Genomic DNA, 27,861 nt, shown 5'->3' with positions numbered 1-27,861 from the left:
GGAGGCCACCAAAATGTAAACCCCTATAAAAATGGTGTATAAAAGTATTTTATATTTTGAAAATACAAATTCCAGTATTTTGAAAATACCAAATACCAAAATACACTGGAGTGTAGTTCAGCCCAATGTAATTCAAATGACAAAGTAATTAAAATACATATTTCAAATACATGTAACAGAAATACTGCCCATCTCTGCCAAGAGGAGTGATCAGGTTAACCTCTAATCTAGTCCTCTCTGGCCTGCTCCCTCCCTCACACATCCTCCACTCATATCCACATCCCTCCAAAACATTTGTCCATATAAGGTCAAATGCCCTGAGGAAAATAGGAGGACAGGAGGATCCCCCCTCGTCTTTTACAGTGTTCTACTACAGGAGCCATTCATCACCAGGCTGAGCACTTTAAAGTCAGCAGCCCCAGCAGCCCTAGCCCTTTTTTTAAATCTCTGAATCTATCACAGATGTGAAAACACACATACAATAACAAGTCTATCAAATCAACCAACAGGCGGGCACTCAGAGCACTGACCTGTCCCCAGGAATAGGACCTCGTAGCTCCCATCGGCAGCGGCCACCTGGTCCACAGTGATGGTGGTGAACTCATAGTCCACATTGTTCCGGACCACCAGGGGGCGCTTGTGTATTGGGTACACAGCGTTGTACATGGTGGGGTGGTTCCGCATGAAGTTAATCACCTCGTCTGGGTAATCCTTAGTGGACTTCATGTTGGGGGTGAACGTACCTCCGGGACACTGGGTTTAGAAAGAGGGTAGAACCAGCCATGTTTAATGTATTAATTAATTAATTAACAAATATATATATAAATATGTGTGTGTGTGTGTGTGTGTGTGTGTGTGTGTGTGTGTGTGTGTGTGTGTGTGTGTGTGTGTGTGTCGTCACCCTCTGTATGTCACTCACCGTCCCAGGCCGAGGGTAGGGGATCTTCCCAGTGTAGGCCACCCACTGGTAGTTGGGCCCCTCCTTGTGAGCATAGGGTCCATTGAAGACCTGACGGATGTCAGCCATGGAGTAGACACACACTGCTGAGCCCTTGAACACTGACCTGGTGGGTAAAGGGATAAGGAGGGTCAGAAACACTAAAGGGGACAGCTTTAGGAGACATGGGATTACTACTCACTCTGCGAGCAATTAGCTACATTCTCCCGCTCATAGAATCAACTCACATCACAACTCATAGACATGAAGCATGCGTACTCCAACATTAAGAAGCCGCACAAACACTCTCCACCACAGACAAGCTGTCTGACACACTGACATACAAACACCCACACATAGCCAAGCTAATCATCAGAGGGAGCCCAACATCTCTGCCATGCTGTGCTGTGGTGGGTGAACAGTACAGTATTATATGAGTATCTTCTGTTGAGGTGCCTATCATTAGCACTACAGTAGTTCTTATCAACTGGGCTTTAAGGGGGGTGGTGATTGTAGCGAGTTAGTATGGAGGCCTTGGGTGAGACAGGGAAACATATACAGTACAGTATCTCACAGACGCCAACACACACACACATACAGCCGTGTGTATTATGACTGGGCGTGAGTGTGAGAGTGAACTCTCCATGTGTGCATCCTCCACTCAAAATCTCCCGCTGCATATGCTGGGGCAGGAGCCGCGAGCCATTTCTTTGACTCTTAATGTTGTGCTGCTGACTGATGACTTGTTATCAAAGCCCAGCCATGTGGGAACACAGGTCAAGTCTCTCACTGGAGACCCCTTCCTCTCCGTGCTACAGACTGACTCCCTCCTCTGCCTTTGTAGTGTGCAGAGCAGACTGTGTGGAATAGGTTTTTTCAATAACAGAGCGTGTTACAGAGGTACCTTTGGGCACAATGAATATGGATGGGAGACGGGAAACCACGGGAGGAAACTAAATATCAGCACTGACTACATCTATTCTACAGGTCTGCTGAGGAGATCTGATTGAGTGAAAGCTGAAAAAGGATGTACAGTACTGTCCTTTAATGAGACAGATACTTGTGGAAATACTGTGATTGAATGAAGGGGAGACACAGAGGAACACAGTCAGTGACTCACCCTGAAACTGAGAACACGCCATAGATGACAGGATTCTTGATGTCCTGAGTTGGCTGGATGAACACGTCTCCTGTTAGACAAAGCGAGAATTACACATTACCAAAAGTGGTACTGCAAAATGTCTTACACAATCACTATACAATAACAGTATGGACTATGCTAAAACAGGGTAATCGGAGATAAACATTGAAGGATGGAGTCTATTTTCTCTCTCTCTTAGCTAACCGGAGCCGCTATTATTCCACCTGGGATTCCTGAGCAGCCAGAGCTAATTCAAAGCGTGACATATGGACAGTTTCTACTTGCTGGATTGACACGGGACAGGAGGCGGGTACAAGGGAAGCCCTTTTGGATTGGGCAGCACAGCAGTGGTTAGTTTAGTTAGCAGGGTTTCCGGCCACAGTGGGGTCCTGAATCAGAACACTTCCAGAGCAGACCCCAATTCCTGGGTCTCAGAGGGGGAAGGTATGAAATGGAGATCTGTGGGGTAACAAGGCTTTAATGGAAGCCATATGCTTCCCATGATCCTTGGAGCTATGGTAATTGGACCCTGTATCCTCCAATGAGTGAGAAGTGAAAGGAAAAACAATTAAGGGGAAGATTTCAATCCATTTAGAGTCGACTACCTCAGCTGAGAAGTGTAACACTCCAGCCACTTGTTGGAAACACAATTCCAGGGTAAATGTTTTTCATCAAGAGGAAAAGAGTGAGTGGAGGAGGGGGGCATCGGCTGACTCTTTCAAGGACAGGGAGAGTAGATAGGACAAGTGTTAACCCACAGCCACAAGTCATTGGAAATGCCAATCACTAAGAATATCTAATGATTAGATGAAGCATGAAACATTATACCCTCCATTTATAACTCTGGACCTCTGTCGTGGGCATTTATGAAGCCAAACATTACTAAGATATTGAGCCTCGTTGATATCAAGCAGCTCCACACTCTGAACCTTTCAAATAAATCTCTCGGCAAAGATCAAGTTGAAATGGAAAATACTCAAAGAACAAAACAGCAGCTCTCTCCAAGCACACACTCTTCAAACACTTTTGGATTAAAGTTTAAGAACAAAATGTTCCTTGGAGTTTCTACCCAAGGCCTTATCAAGCCTTAAGAGTGTCTCCCAAAGAATAAACTTTATGAGCTTTAAACCACCAAGAGAGATTGTTGGCCTCTTATAAAGCTGTAGCTACGACTGAGTTTCATTAACATTCAGGAGTATGTAATCATCATGAAAAAAAGAATCCCTTTTTATTGCCAAGGTAGGAGAATGACAGCTAAGGGCCGTAAACAAGAACGGGAATTAACTTTTGACAAACGGGAGAGAAATTCCTAACACATCTGACGCCAGTTTGACAACCCTCCTGGCTACAGACAGAGGGAGGGGTGAGAGAACTTCAAGAACATTTGGAACAAGTTTGCGCCATTGACTTTTATGCTGGATCTTGTGTCATAGCAGACAAAGACTCCTTGAGGCTCATTGAGTATCTAAAGTCAGCACAGTGTGCCTGCAGAAATACCATATCTATGAGAGAAACGGCATTTGCAATGTGTATGTACGGTGTTATTAAAGATAACCAATAAACATACTGCACCTTTAATTTTCCCTCTGTATGCCCAAAATACAATTCCCATTCATTTCAGGAGGAAATCTAGTGCAGTATAATATACAGGTAACTGCCAAAATAAAGGAAACACAAGTGTTTTAATAGGGCGTTGGACCGCCAGAACAGCTTCAATATGCCTTGGCATAGATTCTACAAGTGTCTGGAACTCTATTGGAGGGATGCGACACCATTCTTCAAAGAGAAATTCCATCAATTGGTGTTTTGTTGATGGTGGTGGAAAACTCTGTCTCAGGCGCCACTCAAGAATCTCCCATAAGTGTTCACACACACACACACACACACACACACACACACACACACACACACACACACAGTCTGTCTGTCTGTCTGATGGTACTGTATATGGTCTCTACCCTAGGGACCTGTCTGACCGCACAGCGTTACAAAAGCAAACACAAATAAAAACCACATGGCTCCCTTGGTGACACAGAAAAAGATGTAGTCAAAATGTCCACACATTGCTCAAGAATGATGACTATGAGAAAAGTAACGGCAGATGATAAAAAACTTTGACTGGCGAGGGAAGGAAAAGAGGTGGCTTCTGAGGTTTGGTGCTTGTAATATTATAAGGAACTATGAAATGAACCAGAAACCAAATGTTCCTTTCCCCCGTCACACTTTTGAAAAGGCAATAAAAATCCAAATACCCACACATCCATTTTCATGTTCACTGACAGATACACGTTATTCTGTCTGGAATCCTGCCAACTCTCTTTCTTCCTCTCTCCCTCTCTACCCCCCTCCCCCAGTCCCTCTTTCTTTTCAGACTCTACTGTACATAGCTCCGATGCTGGCCTGGGAAGACAAGAAGACTTCCTCAACATCTGACTTTACTCCCATCTCTGCCCTGACCCCTCACCACCCCCTCTCAGCCCCCCTCTCACCACCCCCCTCTCAACCACCCTCTCAGCCCCCCCTCTCACCACCCCTCTCAACGTGTCCCTCTCAGCCCCACTCTCAACCCCCTGCTATAGGCTGCCTGATGGTAGTGGTTGTGGGAAACCAGACAGACGTGTGGTGGGTAACTTTACGTTCAGGGGTGACAAGCCTAGTATGACCCTCACTGAGAGTGACCTGGACTGCTATTGACCTGCAGAGGGGACATTTACATTGACAAAGAAATGAGTAAGAATTGCTCAATATAAGTGTGTGGTTTGAGTAGACATGTGGTTTCAAAACTGGTCATTCACAGCCCTCAGGCTAAGGCTGAAATGAGCTTCCACTTGGCTATAGGCCTAGTATAAAACAAACATAATCTAGTCATGATTGATGGCAGCAGTAAAAACAAATGACCTGCAATAAAACAAAATCACATCAGTTATTGTGATTGCGTTTGACTGCTAATGAAACATGTCCTACTAATAACTAATTTCAAGGAGAGCGCTCAAGCCTCCTCAGAGTCAGACCTCCACATTACGGTGCATCACACTGATGTTTTCCTGAGACAGTGAGCCATCAGTCATGTGAGAGGAGAGATGTGATTGACAGGCAGGGATGATCCCTGTAACCCTGCAGGGCGCCCCCCTGGCTGATCCAGAGACAGACCCTAAAGCCCTGCGCCTCATTACCAGTCCTCCCCAGACACCCACACACACACATCTACCCTCAGCACTTCCACTGCTGTCTTATTGAGCCATCCTGAACCCAGACATGCTTATCATACAGGAGTGATGCTGATGTCTAAAGCAAAACAGGCTGTAAGCTGGGTGGGATATCTTCATCACTGCAGTACCTTCTTCAGAATTCCCCTTTCCTTTGATTTTCAAGGGCAGAGAAGAACAGTACAATACTTTTACAGACCCATTGGTACAACATAGGAGAAGTCATAAACTCTTTGTCGATTTCCTTTTTGCCCTAAACCAAACTATACCAGAGAGCAGAGCTGAAGACATGGTATATATTAAAACAAAATGGAAGAGTTACTGTCTGCGAGAAATCCCTGTTTGGCTATGGTAAAGGTGGTGCATATGGAATCTGTCAGCAGTAACCCTACATACAGATTCTTGTTTTTGACTAGCCCGGTCATGGAGTCACATAGGAGCTTTCACTCTCCAGCTAGTCTCTCATGTAAGACCTGGTCCCTTGGTCACAATGATGAAATATCGGACAGCAGAACCCCAGACACCACAATGTTACAGAACTCTAGAATCTAGATACATGATTCCTGTTTGTCTGATGTTTGTCCAACCAGAACAGTCACTTTAACGAAGCACAAACGAAACAGGAGTGCAATCTGGAACGGTTGAAAATAACTCAGATGTTACAGAGATATTACAGAAAGACTACAGAGAGTGGGGTCTGAATGGATGGTTGGTCATTTTACATGCTGTGGCTTTTAGATGGGGCTGACTATTTTTAGTGTCTACCAGATGAGGGAACAGAGGAGTATTGGGAAGTTAGTGCAAGAGCTCGGACACACCAATAGTGTTTGCTGGCCGAGAGTACTTAGCACCTCTGAACAGAGTGCCGGTTGTAATTTGCTAACCAAGTGCGCACCGATTTTACATGTAGAATTGCGTGAAAATGTCGGCAGTCAGCAGGTGGTCCCTAAAACACAGCCTGTTGAATGATCGGCAGACGAACGCTAGATCCACATTCGGTGCAAGCCTTAAGAACATAAGTTAACAACTGGGCTATACCACTGTTGGAAAATTCTGCCTACTTACGGAGCTCATCAAAGTGGGTCTCTATGCCGTCCACTCCAGGTACAGAGCAGATGAGTCTGGCCTTCAGGAAAGTGCTCCACTTGTTGACCAGACAGCAGTGTCCACCATCATCATTCTGCAGGGGGGGACAAAAGGCAGTATCACTCACACCTGACCCCTACACAAACACCACAAGTGGACCGGTCCAAATATCCAAACCAACAGCTGTTTTAGACACCTAGCAGCCAACACTAGCTTAGAGAGAAGATGAGAGTAAAACCATCAGCTATGTGTCAGTCTGTCTGCCCCATCTGATGTGGACAGACGCACGCCAACCCCTACAGAGAATAGAGGGAGTGAGGTGAAGCGCGGTGACAATTATTCACAATCCAGAACTCCTTGCACATTACAAAACTTATTCTAGACTTGTTGAACAGAGAAAATAGGAGTTTGAGAGACAAATGCAACATGGAATGTTCAAGTGGAAAAATCATAGAATGGTATTTGTGCCACAATTTACATTGGAGTAATATAACGAACATCATCCAAATCCAAAGTTATATTCCATTGTTTTGTAGCTCTTACACTAAAATTAGATGTAGTCAAAATGGTATCAACATGTGTGCTTTTTCTACCATGTACTTGTATGTGTATCTATGCCAGTAGTACTATTTCCAGTGGGAGTCATCGAAGGACAGTGGCTTTGGATCCAGACACAGGCAGGACCAGCGTCCCTAGGGTCCAATACGAGGCATGCAGCGAGAGGGGGAAGGCTTGCACACAGCCCAGGGTCCCCCTCTAAGGATAAACAACATTCTGAGTCATGGCAGCCACTGGGACATACATACATCATTAGAACAACATTACCCTGAGTGTGTATGTGTATGTTTGCTTATGTGTAAATACTGGAGGCCAAAGGCAAACTCTCCCACTCCAAAAGTTTATCACAGGGGACAACAGCATTCCCTTTAGTTTGTGTTTCTTAGACTGCTCACTGGCTGTTGAGGAAGTGGGGGGCAGGGCTGTGTTGTTTTATGTCTGACTGTGTTGAATGGTGAGATACATTGATGGTTTATGCTGAGTTTCCAAGGAGACCCCCCTCTCTTCTGGGGATGTCTCAGTATCATTAGTGGCAGGGTACTTGAGTTCGCAGGGTCAAAGTTCACAATATGAGGCAAGGGTCAAAATATGACCTCTTTCACATTCTTATTGACTGCATTTTTGCAGATAATGAGTTACAGTATGTGGTTATGATGGCCAATTACCAGACAGATCCTGCCTATCCTGGACTGGGCCATGGGACTCTGGCCCATCTCTGAAGCCTTCTCCCGGAAGAAGAAGTAGAGCTTGTCATCGTTCTTCTCAGCACTGTCTGGGATGAGGTGCGCCTTGATGAATGTGGGATCTGAAAGACAGAGATAGTGAGAGAGAGAGAGAGAGAGAGAGAGAGAGAGAGAGAGAGAGAGAGAGAGAGAGAGAGAGAGAGAGAGAGAGAGAGAGAGAGAGAGAGAGAGAGAGAGAGAGAGAGAGAGAGAGAGAGAGAGAGATGTTGATAATGAGACAGATGCTAGTGAGAGTCAGTTGAGGCCTACATTTGAGCTCATGTCACTACTGTACATTCCAAATATCCCTCATTATTCTCACTCAATGAGCACAATATGGCGTAGCCCTCTCTTCTCATGCTGGCTCACTGATTGGGGCACTGCTGGACACATTAAATCAACCCGGACCTCCCTGCTGCTACAGAGACACTACCCAAATGGGGGCAGACCCTGTGGGGGGTAGAGAGCATTAAGCCACATTGGGAGAGCAGGATGTCCTAGTGTAGCCCTGGGGCTGATGAACAGGACTCAGGTGGGGATGGGGGATGCCTACTGCTGGGAGAAGGTTGGGGGGCAACCGGGTCACTGTGGAGAGCTGCCTGGGACCCAGCCCTACTCTGAAATAATCAATGGTGGCAACACTGACCTCCCAAACCCACCCAGCCAGCAGAACTTACGTGTACAATCTCGTGACTTTAGACTATGGAGAATAAGAGACCAGGGTCCAACAAAGGGCAGCCCATACATTGTGAAATGCTAGCATTAGAACACACCATAGAAGACTTGGCTACAGCACATACAGTATGTCCCGAGGCTAATGCATGACAGTGAGAAGAAACGTTTCCTTAACATTTCCTAGAAAGGCACTCGGTGAGTTGAGTACAGGCATTACTGTATTGATGTGATAGGCATTGTTTACTTTCTAATGGCTGGAACAGCTAGAGGCTTGGACCAAAGCCATATATACAGTATGACATGTGAAGATGCAGTAAGACAGCACAGGCATGTAGAGACTGAGGAATAAATTGATACACGATGAAAATATAAAGACAAGTGCCATAGAGAGCTGATGTTTGTAAGGATGAGGCGTTAGACATTACCATTTAACCATATGGAGTTGTATTGGTCCGTCCTCATGGCTGTCTGTTTCCCCAGAGTACGGAAGATGGACGCGTCTGTCCCCATGAAGTCAATGTAGACCCCTGCGTAGAGCTCCCCATCTGTCAATCACAGAGAAAGAGAGAGAGAGAGAGAGAGAGAGAGAGAGAGAGAGAGAGAGAGAGAGAGAGAGAGAGAGAGAGAGAGAGAGAGAGAGAGAGAGAGAGAGAGAGAGAGAGAGAGAAAGAGAGAAGGAGTGAGAGAGAGAAAGAGAGAGAGAGAAAGAGAGAGAGAGAGAGAGAGAGAGAGAGAGAGAGAGAGAGAGAGAGAGAGAGAGAGAGAGAGAGAGAGAGAGAGAAAGAGAGAAAGAGAGAAAGAGAGAGAGAAATCAATGGAAGATCATAGAAAGACAATAACAAAGAGGTTGACAGGAAGGAAACCATGGGTGATTAGTGACTACAGTCCTTTGTTATGGAGATATACTGTATCCCCCCGTTCCAAGTAACCAACAGTAGGCCCCAGCTGGTGGCCAGGATCAGACTGGACAGAGAAGAGGGTGATCCCAGGGCAGACACTGGGGACCTGGGGCAGGATGTGAGGATGTGGTCATTGGGCCTAGTCATGCTAACAGTGTGGGGTGGAGGCCTGGGAAATGCCCATCCCCAATTGCTTGTGGCTGAGTGTGTGTGAGCAGGTGCTGCCCCAGTATAGGACCTGTTTAGAGAGTTGACAGATCTCCCTAAAGACAAGACAGCCTTTTCCTTCTACAATCACATCAGATTGAACCCCTTCACCATGGGGTGGGTTGGCAAGGTGTCCAAACACCACAGAAACACTGGGATCAAGAGAGGTACATAGAAATCCCCCCTATAACAGAGGAAGTCCTTGTTTTGTGTTGTACAGTATGACTCTGGCCGTATTGTAGGTCGGTTATGTAGCAGCTGAGTTGCTACAGTAAGTGGATGCTTTGTAGTTTCACCCAGGTCAGCTCTAGGTGTGGCTGACTAGTGGTGTAAATTACTTAAGTAAAAACACTTTAAAGTACTACTTAAGTGGGTTTTTGGGTATCTGTACTTTACTTTACTATTTATATTTTTAATAACTGTTACTTTTACTTCACTACATTCCAAAATAAAATATTGTACTTTTTACTCCATACATTTTCCCTGACACCCAAAAGTGCTCGTTACATTTTAGCAGGATAGGATTCCGCACTTACAGTATCAAGAGAACATCCCTGGTCATCCCTACTGCCTCTGATTTGGTAGACTCACTAAACACAAATGCTTCGTTTGTAAATCATGTCTGAGTATTGGAGTATGCCCCTGGCTATCCATAAATAAAATCAAAACTAGAAGATTGTGCTTTTACTCAAGTATGACAAATGGGTACTTTTTCCACCACTGGGGCTGACATAAGAAGTCACAGAGGGGGGTAATGGGTAGTGTCAAACAACCCTGGGTGGCTGGGAGGTCAGTGGAGTCAAGCCAGAGAGGAGGAGGTCAACTGCCAAGTCTGACCACCTGCCTTTAAGCTGCTGACAACACCAGACCACCTACTGATATGAGAACTTACATACCAATTCCTGCTTTTCCCATTAAGAATTTTCAATACAGCAAATAACTTTTCAGTATACTCTTTTTGATTATGAGAATAATGTGACAATGGGACAGTTAACGTCACCACAGGGTGGCTACAAATGAAGAGGAAACAGTTTTAAAAGAGGCAGAAGTATTTGAATTAACCAGATCTAGAGTGTGACTAGCCAATGGTGCAGTATTAGCTTCCACAAGGGTTGGACTGACCACAAACACTCCTTGGGGAAGATAGGAATAAAGCTTGACGGGAAACAACCCTTTTGTTTCCATAGAGAGACACTCAATTATTTCAATAATGGAAGAAGTGACCTGAGAGAAAGGAGGTAAACGGGTACTTACTGATCAAAGCTGAGACGCTGTTGAGTTTAGGGTCGTAAGGACATTTGCCTTTCCCCGAATCCACTTTGCCTGGCTCCAAACGGAAGATATATTCCTGTAATAGGACAGTGCAGAAACAATTAAATATGTAAACTAACATCAATTATTCTGTTGTTTCCATTGAGGACACAGAGCAGAGTGGATTCCGGCCTTATAGTATTTATGTATTACAAGTTTTCACATACTGTAGTCCTGTAGAGGGAGATAATGACAGAGGGAGGAGGATACATAGGGAGATCAGTTGGGGCAACACCATGAGGTGATGGGCAGTCTAGAGGTTGGTACTTGGTACACAAATGGTTTCTGAGCACGTCTCTCAAATCCTATGTTAGTGTACTGAACCAGACATTCTCTCTGCTTCTGCACGACAATCGGTACCGGAGCAACAAGTCTGACACCAACAGGCTCCTGAAGAGCTTCTATCCCCAAGCAATAAGACACAGACTATCTGCATTGACCCTTTTATTTCCTTTATATTTTTGCACTGAATCTATGCACACTCACACTCACTCACACTCACTCACACACACTCACTCACTCACACACACTCACTCACTCACATTCACTCACATTCACTCACACACACTCACACTGACACTCCAACACACACTTCATTGGCTGACACACATAACACCCACACACATTCATACTGACTCCACACACACACACACACACACACACACACACACACACACACACAATCAGCATATACTGTATGCTGCTGCTACTCTGTTTATCATATATCCTGATGCCTAGTCACCTTACCCCTATACATACAGTGGGGAAAAAAAGTATTTAGTCAGCCACCAATTGTGCAAGTTCTCCCACTTAAAAAGATGAGAGAGGCCTATAATTTTCATCATAGGTACACGTCAACTATGACAGACAAATTGAGAAAAAGATATCCAGAAAATCACATTGTAGGATTTTTAATGAATTTATTTGCAAATTATGGTGGAAAATAAGTATTTGGTCACCTACAAACAAGCAAGATTTCTGGCTCTCACAGACCTGTAACTTCTTCTTTACGAGGCTCCTCTGTCCTCCGCTCGTTACCTGTATTAATGGCACCTGTTTGAACTTGTTATCAGTATAAAAGACACCTGTCCACAACCTCAAACAGTCACACTCCAAACTCCACTATGGCCAAGACCAAAGAGCTGTCAAAGGACACCAGAAACAAAATTGTAGACCTGCACCAGGCTAGGAAGACTGAATCTGCAATAGGTAAGCAGCTTGGTTTGAAGAAATCAACTGTGGGAGCAATTATTAGGTAATGGAAGACATACAAGACCACTGATAATCTCCCTCGATCTGGGGCTCCACGCAAGATCTCACCCCGTGGGGTCAAAATGATCACAAGAACGGTGAGCAAAAATCCCAGAACCACACGGGGGACCTAGTGAATGACCTGCAGAGAGCTGGGACCAAAGTAACAAAGCCTACCATCAGTAACACACTACGCCGCCAGGGACTCAAATCCAGCAGTGCCAGACGTGTCCCCCTGCTTAAGCCAGTACATGTCCAGGCCCGTCTGAAGTTTGCTAGAGTGCATTTGGATGATCCAGAAGAGGATTGGGAGAATGTCATATGGTCAGATGAAACCAAAATATAACTTTTTGGTAAAAACTCAACTCGTCGTGTTTGGAGGACAAAGAATGCTGAGTTGCATCCAAAGAACACCATACCTACTGTGAAGCATGGGGGTGGAAACATCATGCTTTGGGGCTGTTTTTCTGCAAAGGGACCAGGACGACTGATCCGTGTAAAGGAAAGAATGAATGGGGCCATGTATCGTGAGATTTTGAGTGAAAGCCTCCTTCCATCAGCAAGGGCATTGAAGATGAAACGTGGCTGGGTCTTTCAGCATGACAATGATCCCAAACACACCGCCCGGGCAACGAAGGAGTGGCTTCGTAGAAGAAGCATTTCAAGGTCCTGGAGTGGCCTAGCCAGTCTCCAGATCTCAACCCCATAGAAAATCTTTGGAGGGAGATGAAAGTCTGTGTTGCCCAGCGACAGCCCCAAAACATCACTGCTCTAGAGGAGATCTGCATGGAGGAATGGGCCAAAATACCAGCAACAGTGTGTGAAAACCTTGTGAAGACTGACAGAAAACATTTGACCTGTGTCATTGCCAACAAAGGGTATATAACAAAGTATTGAGAAACTTTTGTTATTGACCAAATACTTATTTTTCACCATAATTTGCAAATAAATTCATTAAAAATCCTACAATGTGATTTTCTGGAATTCTTTTCCTCATTTTGTCTGTCATAGTTGACGTGTACCTATGATGAAAATTACAGGCCTCTCTCATCATTTTAAGTGGGAGAACTTGCACAATTGGTGGCTGACTAAATACTTTTTTCCCCCACTGTATCTACCCCTACCACTCCAGTATTGTCAATATGGTATTGGCACTGACCCTGGAACTGACCCTGCATATAGATTACTTACTTTCTCGTGTTCTTCTTATTTCTATTTCTCATGTGTTTTTGTTCTACTTTACTTTATTTTATAGTACTACTGATAGTGATTACTGCATTGTTGGGAAAGAGCTTGCAAGAAAGGCATTTCACTGTACTTGTGACAATAAAAACATGAATCTATGCAAAACACACACTCACACACCTTTATTAGGTCTGAGCAAGAGAGTATGACGCGTACAAGGCCACTTATCAGCATGATGGAGTGCTTGAGCTAAAATGCAGAGAGCGATCCAAAATTCATCCACCATGCTCCTAGTGTTAGTGATGTGGAGGATAGCTCAGGTCCACGAGCCAGGAGGACATTTTTAGCATCTGTCTCAACATTTTGTCAAGTAGCTTACTGTACTACTGAGGGTTGGTAGGAATATTAATGTTGGATTAGTTAAACTTTTGTGATAGAATATGTGATTTAGGCACAGTAATGGAACATCTAAACAGATTGCCTTTCTAAGAAACATAAAACATATTGTATTCTGCTTGTGCCTAAGAAAAAACTATCCTTTCACTTAGTTGACAATTAATTATTACATGCCAAAAAATGATTATTATACACGTCAGGAATACATATTTGACTAAAAGGCGAGTTGGACAAACTTCCCCCTGCCAAAAAAAAGAAAGTTTGGCAGACTGTTTCAATCTGAAGCTAGGCTGCTATAGTTGGACTGCGTTCTTATATCCTGGTGTCTATGGCTCCACTCATTGAAGCTAGGCACCATCCCAGAATGGCTCCCAAGACACATGAAGGCAGTACATTTACAAAGCATTCGTTTGTTATCCAAGCTACTGGGGTCTCTACATTTGTAAGGAATGCATTTATTGCAAACTTATTTTATAGCGGCGGGGGGCTGCGTTGTAGTTCAGAAGTAGTGTATTTTTTATGACTTTTTGTGGTACTCATTGGAATGGATCTTGCCATTGTCCTCCACCACACATGTTTTTCTTGCATGACTTTGAATTATTTGGCTGATATTAATATGTAGCCTAATTTTCAACATTCTAGTAGCCAAGAAGAATTATAGGCCAAGTACAGTGAAATCCCTTTTTTAAAGTAGGCCTTTGAGGTCACAAAAATCAAGCCATATTGGATGCTAGTGATTGTAAAGGACAGGACTCTGTTTTACTAACAAACTTAACTTATGAATAAAACCGTTCTATTATTTAACTGTGACCATAAACACATTAATCAAAATCTCTATCTCTAACACCTCATTTCCTCCACACCCTAGTCAGCTGCGTCCATTTTGAATCTCAGCAGGAGGTACATGATAAGACAGGGCCTCTCAGACCCCAGATGGGCACCTGACCCAGGACCAGGTCCCAGACCCAAGCCTCTTTCTACAGTAGCCTCCCCTCGGCCCACGGCCCACCTTTGGCTCCACAGGCCCTGCTGTAGTGCTGAAATCTGCCGCCCGGTTGGTCCTCCCTCCGGACTGGGCCACCTGCAGGTAGTGGGCCTAAAAAAGAGGACACGTGCCACGCGATTACCACGAGGGTCCCATCGGCTGCACCCAAATTCAACCGATGAGTTGACCAGGAGGAGAACAGAAAAAGCTAAAAGAAAGACCCATGACCGTAAAACAACCGTGACCACAACAGAAGAAATTAGTGTGGACTCCATGAGAAATGTAAAGACTGACAGAGATGAGAATAGAACCCCAAAAGTAACAAATCATAACTCTGTCAAGTAAACCACGCTAGAGAGTTCTACAGAGAGTTCAGTGATGTTACAGTGAGGGAAAAAAGTATTTGATCCCCTGCTGATTTTGTAAGTTTGCCCACTGACAAAGAAATGATCGGTCTATAATTTTAATGGTAGGTTTATTTGAACAGTGAGAGACAGAATACAGAAAAATGCATGTCAAAAATGTTATAAATTGATTTGCATTTTAATGAGGGAAATAAGTATTTGACCCCTCTGCAAAACATGACTTAGTACTTGGTGGCAAAACCCTTGTTGGCAATCACAGAGGTCAGACGTTTCTTGTAGTTGGCCACCAGGTTTGCACACATCTCAGGAGGGATTTTGTCCCACTTCTCTTTGCAGATCTTCTCCAAGTAATTAAGGTTTCGAGGCTGACGTTTGGCAACTCGAACCTTCAGCTCCCTCGGAGCCAGAAATCTTTCTGATTGAGAGGGGGTCAAATACTTATTTCCCTCATTAAAATGCAAATCACTTTATAACATTTTTTACATGCGTTTTTCTGGATATTTTTGTTGTTATTCTGTCTCTCACTGTTCAAATAAATGTACCATTAAAATTATAGACGGATCATTTCTTTGTCAGTGGGCAAACGTACAAAATCAGCAGGGGATCAAATACTTTTTTCCCTCACTGTATGTGCATAAATCAATCTGGATGAGTTGCAGTATCAGCCTCTATCTAGGTTGCCAAATACATGCAGAAAACATGCTATGCCATGCAAGTGCACACATAGCCATGGTTCAGCGACATAAAAACGGCAAATGAGACAAAAGGGGACCCATTTAGGTGAAAAGGAGCTCAGAGAAACAGTGGTGGGAGTGAACTCAGTGAAGGCGATGTCAGGTAATATCGGGAAAACCTTGGGAGCTGTCTAAGGACTCAACACGTGTGAGGCCTTTGGAATGACAACTGGGAGTACTTCCAAACAAATGGTTTCTGTTTACGCCTCTAATTTTACCCAAGGAAAACCTTTACAGTTGAAGTGATGTAGCTAGCAGGGCCATGGGGGAGAGGATGAATGATAAGAGGATGACTGGCCTGTATATTGAAACCCAAGCCCTCCAATTAAACGTTGAGACTAAACAGGCGGGATAGTAACAGTAAGTGTGCACTGGGGACGGCAGCTGCTGAAGCTCTGATGTCTGCTGGTCTATGAGGGAGAGGGGGAGGAATGGAGGGATGGGGTGAGTTACAAGGCTGGTGATGGATGAGAGGCTCCATCAGTAATGACAGGCCAGAACACTACACATAAACAGGTGAGAGGGGAGAGGAGACAGCCGATAGGGAGGAAATAGTAGCAGTTGTTTTAGACACACTTTCAACATGCTCTTCCCAGCGGTACTATAGCTGTCAGTTAGCTGCCTCACCAACAGGAGCCACTATAACAGTGTGACACAAACTGCCAGGATAAAGGAGAGTTATCCATCTGTGGAGAGCTCACTATAAGCCTTTCTCTGGGTTCACATGACCATGGATAGAGCAAATCAATGTGAACAGGGGAGCAGAAAATTAGTGGAGAAAAGGAACAGACCGTGACAATGACAGACAAGGTGGGTTGATTGACAGATCTGAAAGAGGGGAGTTCAGGGGTCAGTGTCATCTTGTCTCTGGTTACCTGGGACCTGCGTCCGCGGTCCACATAGGTGCAGATGGGGTTGTAGGCCCCTGTTCCACACACGTATAGGTGGGTCCGGTTCCACGGCTCGATCAAACGGATGAAGTTCCCACATTCCCCCTGAAAGAGAAAAGAAAGAATGCTGTCAATAGGAGACAAGGATAATCATGACATTTTCAAAAAGAAAAGCACATTCCGCTCTCGACAACTAACATCTCCTTTAAGCCTTCTGAGAAAAACTAAATGTCAAATTGATAATGAATAACCTTCAGCTAACCCCCTCAAACACCCTCAGCTACCATTTCTGATTGATCTGAGTCTGGTGTTTGGCTGCAGTACTACTCCCTGCTGGCTTTCTTTATTGGACACACACATGCACACACTCGTACACGCACGCTGAAAACAAACACACACAGAGTTCGGCTTTAGAATAGGATAGGTCAGCGGCCCAGTCTTGGAGGTGCTGGTAATGAGAACAGATCTGTGCCTCTACGATCTGAGGCCCCTAATCTCTCCTACCAGCTGTCTGGAAACCCAGGCCCCTTGCCTTAACCCCAGCCAATCCCCCTGCCTTAACCCCAGCCAATCCCCCTGCCTTAACCCCAGCCAGTCCCCCTGCCTTAACCCCAGCCAGTCCCCCTGCCTTAACCCCAGCCAGTCCCCCTGCCTTAACCTCAGCCTGGCCTCCTTGCTGGCCACAGTAATACAGGGTTATACAGCTAGCGCCAGGCAGGGCATACTGCATGCTGTCCATCGTTTTGCAGTAGAAAAGGATGTACCAACCAACCACAATGAGGTGTGTGTAGAATAGGGGATAAGCCATTTTAGCATAGCTAACCCAAACAACATGACAGATGCAGTCAATTAATTTCATTGTGTGTGTGTGTTTGTGTGTGCGCACATGTGTGTGTGTGCACAGGTGTGTGCATTATTCATTGCACAGTTGTGCTCCCCCCCAAGAGTGCGGTGTGCATGATTGCCTTTGACCTCCTGCCTGAACTGACATCCCCTTTGAATTGCTTTTGAATTGTCATCATCTGTCATTCCCTAAAGAGGGGCCAGTTTTGCCAAGATGTCTATAGCCAATTGAATATTTTATTATTACAGTGTTGGATTTCCACCCCTCTCTCACATATGCCTGCACAACACACACACACACACACGCACACAAGCTCATACATGCACACGCACACACAGGGGCCCATACTATGTAGCCAGAGGCGGTGAGATGTGCGGGTTAGCGAGCGAGTCTAAATGAACATTCCAGTAGGATAAAAAGAGGCCTGCTCTCTCAATACCAGCAGGGGAGCACAGTTATTATCCATACCCCCGTCACCTCTCCACCATACCCCATCCTGCATGCCACTGCCCAAATAGACCCCTTAGGGCTTTGTGTGGGGGTGTGTGAACAAATCAAAAGATAAATCAGAGGAGGATTAGACCTTGATATGGATTTAAATGGTGCTCTTAGGTCCACGGGGGGCTTGTGTGTGTGTGTGTGTGTGTGTGTGTGTAAAGGATCCTTTGAAACAGATGTGGTAAAACAGGAGCTCTAGCCTCCAGCTACAGTCCTTCTCACCCTAACGGATCATGATTCAAAGGGGTAATGGGAGGGTATGTTGGATAATGACTGAATGATGTCAACAGCACAACTAACCCAAATCTCAAGATGGTTGAGAGAGTATGGTACTTACGTTGGTATCCTTCCCCGACAAAACACACTCTGTCTTCCTCTGAGGAGCCACAGGCCAGTGAATCTGAGAGAGAAAGGAAAGAGCTGGTTAGTTTTAATGCCTCACTATACAGCAGGTCTAGGATCAGTGGTGGCTTTGGGCGTCTCTTACTATGAGCGGCTCCTTGTTGATGTCATGCAGGTCCAGGGACAGGATGTAGTCCTTGCTGCCGACGTACATGCGGTCGTGGTCCTCGTCCATACGCAGGATACGGTAGTCAGTTGAGTTGAGCAGGAAGGAGAAGTGGTGGGCAGTGCCAGTAGACCTCAGCTCTAGAGAGAGAGAGAGAGAGAGAGAGGGAGGGTGGGGGGAGGGGAGGGGAGGGGAGAGAGAGAGAGAGAGAGAGAGAGAGAGAGAGAGAGAGAGGGAGGGAGGGGAGAGAGAGAGAGAGAGAGAGAGAGAGAGAGAGAGAGAGAGAGAGAGAGAGAGAGAGAGGTTTAATCACTGTAGTCATGAACACTGTGGCCGTAAAGTGCAGCATATATACACATTGAGAAACACATGTAACCCACAGAGTGATCCACCCACAGAGTGATCCACCCACAGACTGATCCACCCACAGAGTGATCCACCCACAGAGTGATCCACCCACAGAGTGATTCACCCACAGAGTGATTAGCCTTTATTGGGAGTCAGTTCAGGGCAACACGATCCTAGAACTGGCACAGGAACTTTACAGTAACAGTCTTTTGCTTGCCAAAACTATGAAAATACTCTGTTTTCTTTCTGGAAATGATGTTTCCTTCACATAAAGTCATGACAACCACATCCAAGCACACACACAAAAACAAATCTTGTGACGCTTAGAGTAACTTTAACCACTCATAAACACATGCTCCAAATCTAGACCTCCGACACCCCCACTTCCCAGTAACATCTATAGTAGCCTGCTACTTCAATCTGTTGTTTGGATTCAGTTGTTCTGTATGCAATACGAACCTTCACAGCCTGTTATTATGATTTTGGTTTGACTTATGGTATAGAAATGTAATATACACATCCTAAACGTGACACACAAAGAGTATTTCCATAGACGTTTTCATTCTGTGTAAAAGTCTAATTTAAAGGTGCCCGTCAGACTGTGGGTGATGCAAGACTAGCAGGGAATGGACGCTATCTGTTCTGCTGTAATGTGGGAGCTAAGGGAACGCACACTCAGAAAGAAAACGCAACCTGAGTTTACAAGAAGAGTGTTTCGATGTAAATTGTCATGCTGCACAATATCATCATCATAAAACCCTGTAGCCTGTCTGAGAGGTGGGGGCGGGGAGGGGAGAGAGACAGAGGAGGCCAAAACATGGGAGTGTGCCAGATATCTGCGTGCCAGATACTGGCTATCATCTCTGATCTGGCCCTGGTAATGGAAGACTTCTAACGTGACTCCACTCGTTGTGTTCTAGCGTTGTAGGGCCACCTGTAGAGAACAGCCCAGCTGGATCAGGTTACCAACACACAGACAAACTAACCATACTGGTCATACCACAGTCCAATATTATACGTAGCTTTAAATTTCATGTGAACTCATCGTAGTTTGGAAATAAAACCTGTCGCAAATTACTAATCTCTGTCATTAATGGTAGATTGCTGCCGTGGATTAGCGTGTGTCCGCTTCTGTGTGAGTTCAAATGGATGGGAGTTCTGGGACACAGAGTAGAGCTTTGTCCCTCTCCTCTTACCATTAGTTTCAACTAATCTGGTGTGAAAATGGCTCCATTAGAGGTTGAGCGAGAACACCTTAGCTGGGCGGGAATCTGACAGACAATCTATCTCTCTCCCTCAAGGTGGGCCTTCTCTCTCTGTGCAGCTTGGGAAAGTTAATCCAGCATTTTGATCCCAATTGTCCCAGAGGACACCACGATGGAGGTCCTGTTCATTTTCTACTCCAATGGGTGCAGACAAATGACTCCCTGTCTTCTGTAACTTCTACTACTTTTCCAGAGCCCTCTCCATTACCCTGCACCTAATGGTACGCTGCATTGAATCGAAATGAGAAATCTGGAGACAGATTACTCTCAATAAAAAAGTCCTCCCCACAACAGCTTTAGTGAACATCTGTCCATGTGGAAATAAAAGTGTATAATATTGTGTTTACCCAGATGGAAGAAGTGATTGAGTGAGCTGGGGAGCTCTCCACTGCACACAGAGACACAGGCGATGGTGTAACTGTAATCCTGACATGGATCCGCTGGCAGAAGGCTCCTCAGCTGTTAATGTGGTGGGCGCTAGCTTCTGTCTTTCGGAAACTGTGTAACGGTATTGTCATGGTTTAGCAGGTGTGATCTAGCCACACACAGAGGAAATGGTGATATATAGTGCAAGATGTCTTCCCTTTCTCCTTCTGTTAACGTGAACGCACTTCCAAACACATGCACTTACCCTCACTAACCCTAACTCAGACAGACAGACAAGAGCACCCCTTCTATACAGCCCACCCAGAACAGATACAGAACAGCTACAGTAGTACACACACACACACACACACACACACACACACACACACACACAAACAAACAAACAAACACACACACTAAAAGGTCATCTCCCTTCATAAACACCCCAGTCTGAGCAGCCCTGTGTTGTTGTCAGCTCTGGTCATCAGCAGGCTGGACGCCAGCCCTTCCTTGCCGTGCCCAGACATCACTCCCGTCCCATCCCGTGGTGCTGCTGGCTGGAGCACCGGGCCGAGGGGATACTGGAGACGCTGGGTTCAGAGGACACGGCGTCACCAGCTGACATGTGGCATTCATCACCTCTGCGCTGAGATTAGCACTCAGGGTCATTTGAATGGAACCGCTGCCGCCTGCTTGCTCAGTTTCTAACGCTTGGCTGCATGGGGGGAAGTTAGGCAGTGCCAAAGTCCCTAGCAAGTCCAAGGTCATAGGAGAGACACATACACAGACAGACACAGACAGAGACAGACAGACACAGGAATATTACATGTGACAGGCAGACATCCATCAAAAACCTTATCAGTCACACCAGCCTCTAGTGTCAGTCTGTCAAGACATCTCTCAACTGCCTCTCTATACTCCAATAACCTCAAAATCTTTTTATCAATTTCTATCATTTCTGATGTAGAGCATAGAAATCGTTTAACCCTTAGTGAAATAGCTCGAGTGTAGCGCCCAGACAGAGATAACTTAAGACCAACAACCTACAGATCTAGAATTCTGAATTTGGCTGATAAGAACACTTGTATTCTCCAGCTGGCAACAAATAAGAAAATAAATGACAGTAATTGTAACAGATATTGAGAAACCTACAGAGAATGTTGAAATAGCATGACACTTAATATCTGCTTCAGACTATCCCCTACATAGTGCACTACCTTCATAGCTCTCTGGTCAAAAGTAGTGAACTATTTAGAGAATAGGGTACCATTTGGGATACAGTGTAGCTACTCAGTGGAGCCTCTAATTCAAATCACTAATCAGGGCAAGGATAGTTAAAAAAATATACAGCTGAGGTGCATGCTCCCTGCCTGGAAATGATATCAAAACATTAAATTAAATGAATCACTTTTAAAATAGAAAAATTATAGTCTTAAGTTACATTAAATATTGCTTGTGCGCTGTGGTTTGTTTTGCAAGATGGACATTTCATGTAATTGTGTTTTGGAACGATCACTGCATCCAACAATCATCTTAAAAATACATCACCCCTTTCTGCATTTTCTTTCTCAGAGCAAATTCCCATTGTAAGTAAAGAGCATTATGGGATAATGGAAACATTCTCTGACTATGTTTAACATAAAACAAAACAGAGAAAAAATTATTGGCTTGGGACTCCGCGATGCACATTCCTTGTGGCTAAACTGACTGTACTGTTAAACATGGGTGGTGTCTCTAGTTTCAAATTGGCTGAATGAGAAGCATCAGGAGTGCCAAACATACAGTAAAGCATGCCCTTGCATGAAATATGACTGGAGATCTGGAGACTGGGAGGGAGGGGGGAGGGGGGAGAGGGACTCTAAGGGAGTGATTGAACAGGATCCACACTGAGGCGAGATGTCTGCTACTCTACCGCCTGCCTGTCCTCTTCCGCTGTATCTGTCCAGGATTACTGAGCACAACAGGTATACTGTAGGACATGACATGGACGAAGGAATGAACACAGGATTGAACCCAAGCCAAAGCCTGGATGGAGCTACTGGCTATCTGGCTACTTAGCGCTCTCAACCCCGAATCAGATTAGCAATCCTTTTGTGACACCTACAGCACATTGGACTGAAAGACTGACTGGCACCCAGTACTCCTGGTGAACGGCCTATCTTTCTCATTCAGCATATCCTTTCTCGTCACCATGCATGCTCTCCTCAATCAGGGCACATTGAAGTGCAATCTGGCATAGCTGAGAAGTATGTATTTCCCTTGCCATAAGCAGGTTACAGCATGTCTCCACTGTAACTAAGCTACTGGTAGATGTATGGTGAAATCCCAGTTATGGTATGAGGATGGCTCTCAACCCCACATCATCCTACAAAGATGGGATGGGAAAGCTATCATCTACACTGAATAGTGAATTGAAGTCATTCGGTAATAATTTAATACTATATGCCTTTAAGCACACGTTTTTATCCAAAGCAACTTAAATTACAGTGAGTACACATTTAGTCGTATGTGATCCTTGTGAGATAAATGCTCTTCTCAGTTGCGACTCAGATCGTTTTATCTACATATCGACATATTGAAAGTGAGAGGAAGCATATAGAGGAAAAACGTTCCCTTCACATAAATTGTACATTCAGTGCCAACTGGTGATACAAATCCACCAGTGATAGGATACAAGTGTTCCACCCAGAGCAGAAGGATCTGGTATATACCACTGGAGCTCTCCCAAAGCCTCTACAACCAAAACCACTCACAGCCAGACAGGGCTCAACTCCACTGGTGTGTGTGTGTGTGTGTACATGTTTCCCAGGACCTTATGGTTATGATGAGATAAGGTTAAGGAGGAAAGAGGCCTTTGAATTTAAGCACCTGTCCCATTTACTGCAGTTTAGGGGAGATTGACAGGCGAGTTGAGGGAGAACGAAAAAAGGTATTGCAAGCGATTATGGCATGACTTCGGCCTTGGTGAAGAAGACCTTATGGAACATCCCATCATAATGTAAATGTAATAGGTAGGCCTGAGAATGTAACTAGTGAAGAGCTCTGTCTACCACAGACCCAGGCCAGCATGTCAGTAACATCTGGTGGTAAAATGATATGGTCTGTCTGTCCACCTGTTGATTTGATCCCTCTGCTCCCTCACTGCTCTGTTCTACCGGGTGGGTGGAAGGGCGGCTTGGCTGGGGCTGGGGGCTGGGACTGGGGGCTGGGGGCTGGGACTGGGGGCTGGGGGCTGGGACTGGAGGCTGGGGGCTGGGACTGGAGCTGGGGTTGGGGATGAGGGTTGGGCTGGGGCTTGGCCTGGGTGCAGCTGGGCAGGGTCACACTGTGGACAGAGAGAGAGCCCATTGTGTACCTGTGCTCTGTGTGAGGATCTGCTGGGGAGTGAACTGCGCTGTGAGAGTCTGTGGAGCGGAAAGAAAGGTACAGCCCTTGCCCCTCAGCCCGACATGAATCCACCTGTGTGAAGAGCCGCTATCAGACCTGGAGATCTCCCCCTGACCTGCCTGCAGCACTAAGGTGGGGAGGGGAGGAGGAAGGAAGGTGGGGGAGGTAGAAGGTGCAGACAGCAGAAAATCCCACATACCTGCCCAGGCTTCCCCGGCATGTTGTCTGAATTCCCCGTCTCCACTCAGAGTCCCATAATGGGAAGGTGTGGCTCACCTTGCTTTGGCTTGTCTCCAGTCATGCGTATGTGTGTGGGTGGTGTGTGTGTGCATGTGTGTGTGGTGTGTGTGTCGTCTTGCATGTATGATACAGAGCATGCAATGCCTTTTGAGCATACTGACGAGCTGCTACATATAAGAAAATAATGCTTTCACAATAGTCAATACTGTTATTTTTTCTTCCAGTCTGTTACATATTCCCACTCATCTATCTCCACCTTTCAGACACCAAGGGACACAAAGATGGCTTCACTTATCTTGTGCGTACATGAATCCTTATCAGAAGGCTTGCATCATTGGGTGTGAGTGTATAAGGGCAATTCCATGGTGACAGAGTAATGCTGGGACTTTTCACTTTAAAATGCATGTCAAACAAAAGGCAATGCTTGCAAAGTTAAACAAACCATACAACTCTATGCACAAGGACTACTTTTAACATTTTCCTATTTTTTTTGGCAAAAACTTTACTTGAAGAACATTGCAGATGCAAAAGTTTGGTAAAAGAATGAGGGCACCAACAGCACATACCATAATTATTAATATGCCATTTAGCAGACGCTTTTATCCAAAGCGACTTACAGTCATGTGTGCATACATTTTTACGTATGGGTGGTCCCGGCGATCGAACCCACTACCCTGGCGTTACAAGCGCCATGCTCTACCAATTGAGCTACAGAGGACCACAAACTTTGCATCTGCACAGTTTTTCACGTAAAATTTTCTGTGGTAATTGTTAGAAGTCATCCTTGTGTATAGAGGTGTATTGTTTGTTTAACTTTGCGATCACTGGTTTTTGTTTGGCACACATTTTAAAGTGAAAAATCTTAACATCACTCTGTTACCATAGAATTGCCCATAATTATGTGTTACAAAGCAAGCGTGAGAAAAAGAGGCCATTCATTGAGCTTCACAGAGGCAGGGACACAGAGAGGACCAGGGGTTGGAACTGGTTCAGGGAACAGAACTGAAAATTGGAAAAGGTCATTTTTCGAGGAACAGAACCAGAACCAGAACTGAGAACGGAAGTGACCTATACTGTTCCGGAAGAGAACTGTGATTTTAAAAGCATGGGAACCGGTTAATAACGTTATTTTACATTCTGGGCATTTTTTTCCCAGTCCCACAAAAAAGCAACATACGCAAAGCCCTCACTGTCACTCAGAAACGTATTCCAGTGTCTGCCTGCCTGCCAGCTGAACATCTCTGCCAGTGTGTGTGTAGGCTACCTGCCCCCCTCCCTCCGAAGCATGCATAGTCTACTGAAGCTACTGATGTTACAGGCGTGATTCAGAAATTAGGGAGAGAGAGTTTTAATTAGAGAACAATGGATTCACTTTTTTAATGCTAGTTAAGGAGACTATAGCTATCACCTTTCACATTCGATTTATTAACTACAAAATGGTAAGACGTGTTTTTATTTAAATTCTGGTGCTACTCTGCAAACTAGCTAGCTAGCTCTGGTCTAGTGCTCAAAAACTCTAGGCAGCATTATGTGTAATGTAATGGAACTGAGAGTCATGATCAAGGGCTAGCTTTGGTCCAACGTTAGTTAAACCAACTCTGAAGTTCAAAGACATTCAAAGTTCTTTCCTAGAAGCCGCTCCTCCGTAGGTATAATTCTGTGGGCCTAATTCAGATAATGTCATAACAACAAGATGACCAGCGCTTCATGCCCAGCGCTCTCCTCACCCGCAAAATTTCAGTCGTATGTCGCACTGTACACTATACTTGTCTGTCCAATGCATGTACATAGCTTGCTTTCTCCATAGCAAGCTGCTCTATCCATTGCTGAAGTAATTTAACGTCAAGCTTAATGTACAAAAACATTTGATTTCAGAGGTTTAAAAAGGAACAGAAAGGAACGATATCATCTATTACTTTCTTTTGGTTAGAACTGGTTCAGAACTTTATTTTGCTGGTCGGAACAGTGGAACGTAACGAAAAAAATAATGGTTCTGTTCAGAACTAAACGATTTGAAAATATTTCTGTTCCAACCCCTGGAGATGACATCCAGGACATCAGAGTAACCGGAGAGCCAGGTTGATCAGAAAGAAAGGCCTTATCACAGGGAACTGTGATCTGACAGCTTGGTGTTTGTCTCCCATTGACACCTCATAATCAGCCCCCTACCACCACCACCCACCGGGCTGGGACTATTGACTCAGAACACAAGTCACAAGAGCTGATTGGTGTTTACCTTCACCTGTCAAGGAGAAATAATTGCCACCAGATTAAGTCTTATCTCCAAGCTTCTGGAGGTTGTCACTCCGATGCTCTCATGCTCCTCCACAGCTGTGACTGACAGTGTGTGTATTGGAGTGTCAGTGTTTGCGTGTGTGTTTGCGTGTGTGTGTGTGTGTGTGTGTGTGTGTGTGTGTGTATGCACACACGTCTGTGTGTGACAGTGCAGCAACGAGCAAAGATCTCTGATCCCTACATCAAATCAGGGACATCTGTCTCCCAGTGCAGAGATCAGGAAGTGGAAACATTGATTTGAGCAGCGCTGCTCCTTCAGCTGAGCTCTTGGATGGAAACAGGAGATTATACAAATCTATCTGGGCTTGTTTCAGATGACAGGACTTTTCTCTCTCTCTGTCCCTCTAGTCAGTGCACCTGATCTTGACTTCTCTTCGTTAAAGGAGAACGACTGAGAGAAAAGAGATGTGCATCAACTGCAGATGTGAGTGGAAGAAGGAGAGGAGTTGTCATTGCCTCAGGAGTTGCCTCAGATGAGTGAATACATACGGCATCAGTCAATTTAAAAGGCAGTTGCAAAGGTGCTATCCCATTATCAACCTTTGTCCTTGCCAGGACCCAGCCAGGGATGTTACAGAATGAGAAAACAAAAAGTGACATGTTTTCCAGAGTGATGCCAATGGCTTTTTTAAGCATAATTCAACCAAACAGTCCAAGCAAGCTCAACTCATGAATCATCACTCAGAAAATACCTGTAATCTCTCAGTTTTGCAAGCACAAAGTTGTCTAACCAAATTAGCAGAAAGATGCTTTGAGTTGTTGCACACAGCACTTGGGGAAAAGTAGTAGAGGAGAATAACTGAGTTTAGATTACACTAATACACAGCGAGCTCTGAGAGGTTGTTTGGCTGGGACAGTATTATTCTGAGGTAAATAGTTGAGACTGTCACACACACCCTTCGCTCTCCCTCGCCACACAAGGCCATGGACAGATGCCCAACCCACAGCAGCCCAGGGTCAGGGGTTAAAGGTGAAAGGTCACCAGGGGGCTGGTGAGAGGGCTCATCCTGGTCCCGTACACGCTTCAGCATAATCTGGGATTATCTCAGGGGTCAGGGTGGCTCGCCCCTCGCCTCTGCCTAATCACAATCAGGGGCCAGGGAGAGGCACTTCTTTCAGCCTCCATCAGAATAATCTTGTTCCCAGAAACTTCCGCCCAAAAGCGAAAAGAGTTTGGCTGGACCAACGTGTCAAACTTGGCCTTCGTTATCAAATAGAAAGACTGGGAGAAACTTCCCGCGCATAGGCATTGGCGTAATCATCTCAATCTACCAACTAATTATCTCCTACAACACCTTCCCCCTAACCCTCCCCCGTATGTGTCTTGTGCACCTCAAGTTCCTGCCTGGGTCCTGCCTCCATTTGGAGCCATGCCTCACAGTCGTGTGATTCGCTAAAATTAAATGATGACAAATACTTTACTCAGTATGGTTACTCCCATATAACTCTATGGTCACTCCCACTAAGGCCAATTTTGAATCGTTGATATCCCAGGCTTATACAGTATGCGCAATAGCCTAGGGGCGGGGTTACCATCAGAAAAACTATACTGGAGGAGGGTG

At 45.1% G+C, this 27,861-nt stretch overlaps 1 protein-coding gene across 4 annotated transcripts in view; it reads right to left on the bottom strand.

The window, feature by feature from the left end:
• LOC121578392 (semaphorin-3F-like) overlaps positions 1 to 27,861 on the bottom strand; it is a 72,466-nt gene that overhangs the window by 3,676 nt on the left and 40,929 nt on the right. For 2 of the 4 annotated variants that reach the window (XM_041892748.2, XM_041892749.2), the window contains exons 3-13: positions 18,378 to 18,538; positions 18,228 to 18,290; positions 16,534 to 16,653; positions 14,584 to 14,670; positions 10,686 to 10,779; positions 8,751 to 8,870; positions 7,594 to 7,733; positions 6,350 to 6,464; positions 2,058 to 2,127; positions 920 to 1,064; positions 531 to 753 (exon numbers count right to left, since the gene is read on the bottom strand). In XM_041892748.2, the coding sequence (XP_041748682.1) occupies positions 531 to 753; positions 920 to 1,064; positions 2,058 to 2,127; positions 6,350 to 6,464; positions 7,594 to 7,733; positions 8,751 to 8,870; positions 10,686 to 10,779; positions 14,584 to 14,670; positions 16,534 to 16,653; positions 18,228 to 18,290; positions 18,378 to 18,538 (1,338 nt within the window). The remainder of the gene's footprint in view (positions 1 to 530; positions 754 to 919; positions 1,065 to 2,057; positions 2,128 to 6,349; positions 6,465 to 7,593; positions 7,734 to 8,750; positions 8,871 to 10,685; positions 10,780 to 14,583; positions 14,671 to 16,533; positions 16,654 to 18,227; positions 18,291 to 18,377; positions 18,539 to 27,861) is intronic. The other 2 variants (XM_041892750.2, XM_041892751.2) reach the window with 1 other exon arrangement.

The sequence above is a fragment of the Coregonus clupeaformis genome, chromosome 12 (genome assembly GCF_020615455.1).
Source record: "Coregonus clupeaformis isolate EN_2021a chromosome 12, ASM2061545v1, whole genome shotgun sequence".
Taxonomy (NCBI): Eukaryota; Metazoa; Chordata; class Actinopteri; order Salmoniformes; family Salmonidae; genus Coregonus; species Coregonus clupeaformis.
The sequence above is the reverse complement of the archived record's forward strand: the minus strand, read 5'-3'. Positions and strand labels throughout refer to the sequence as shown.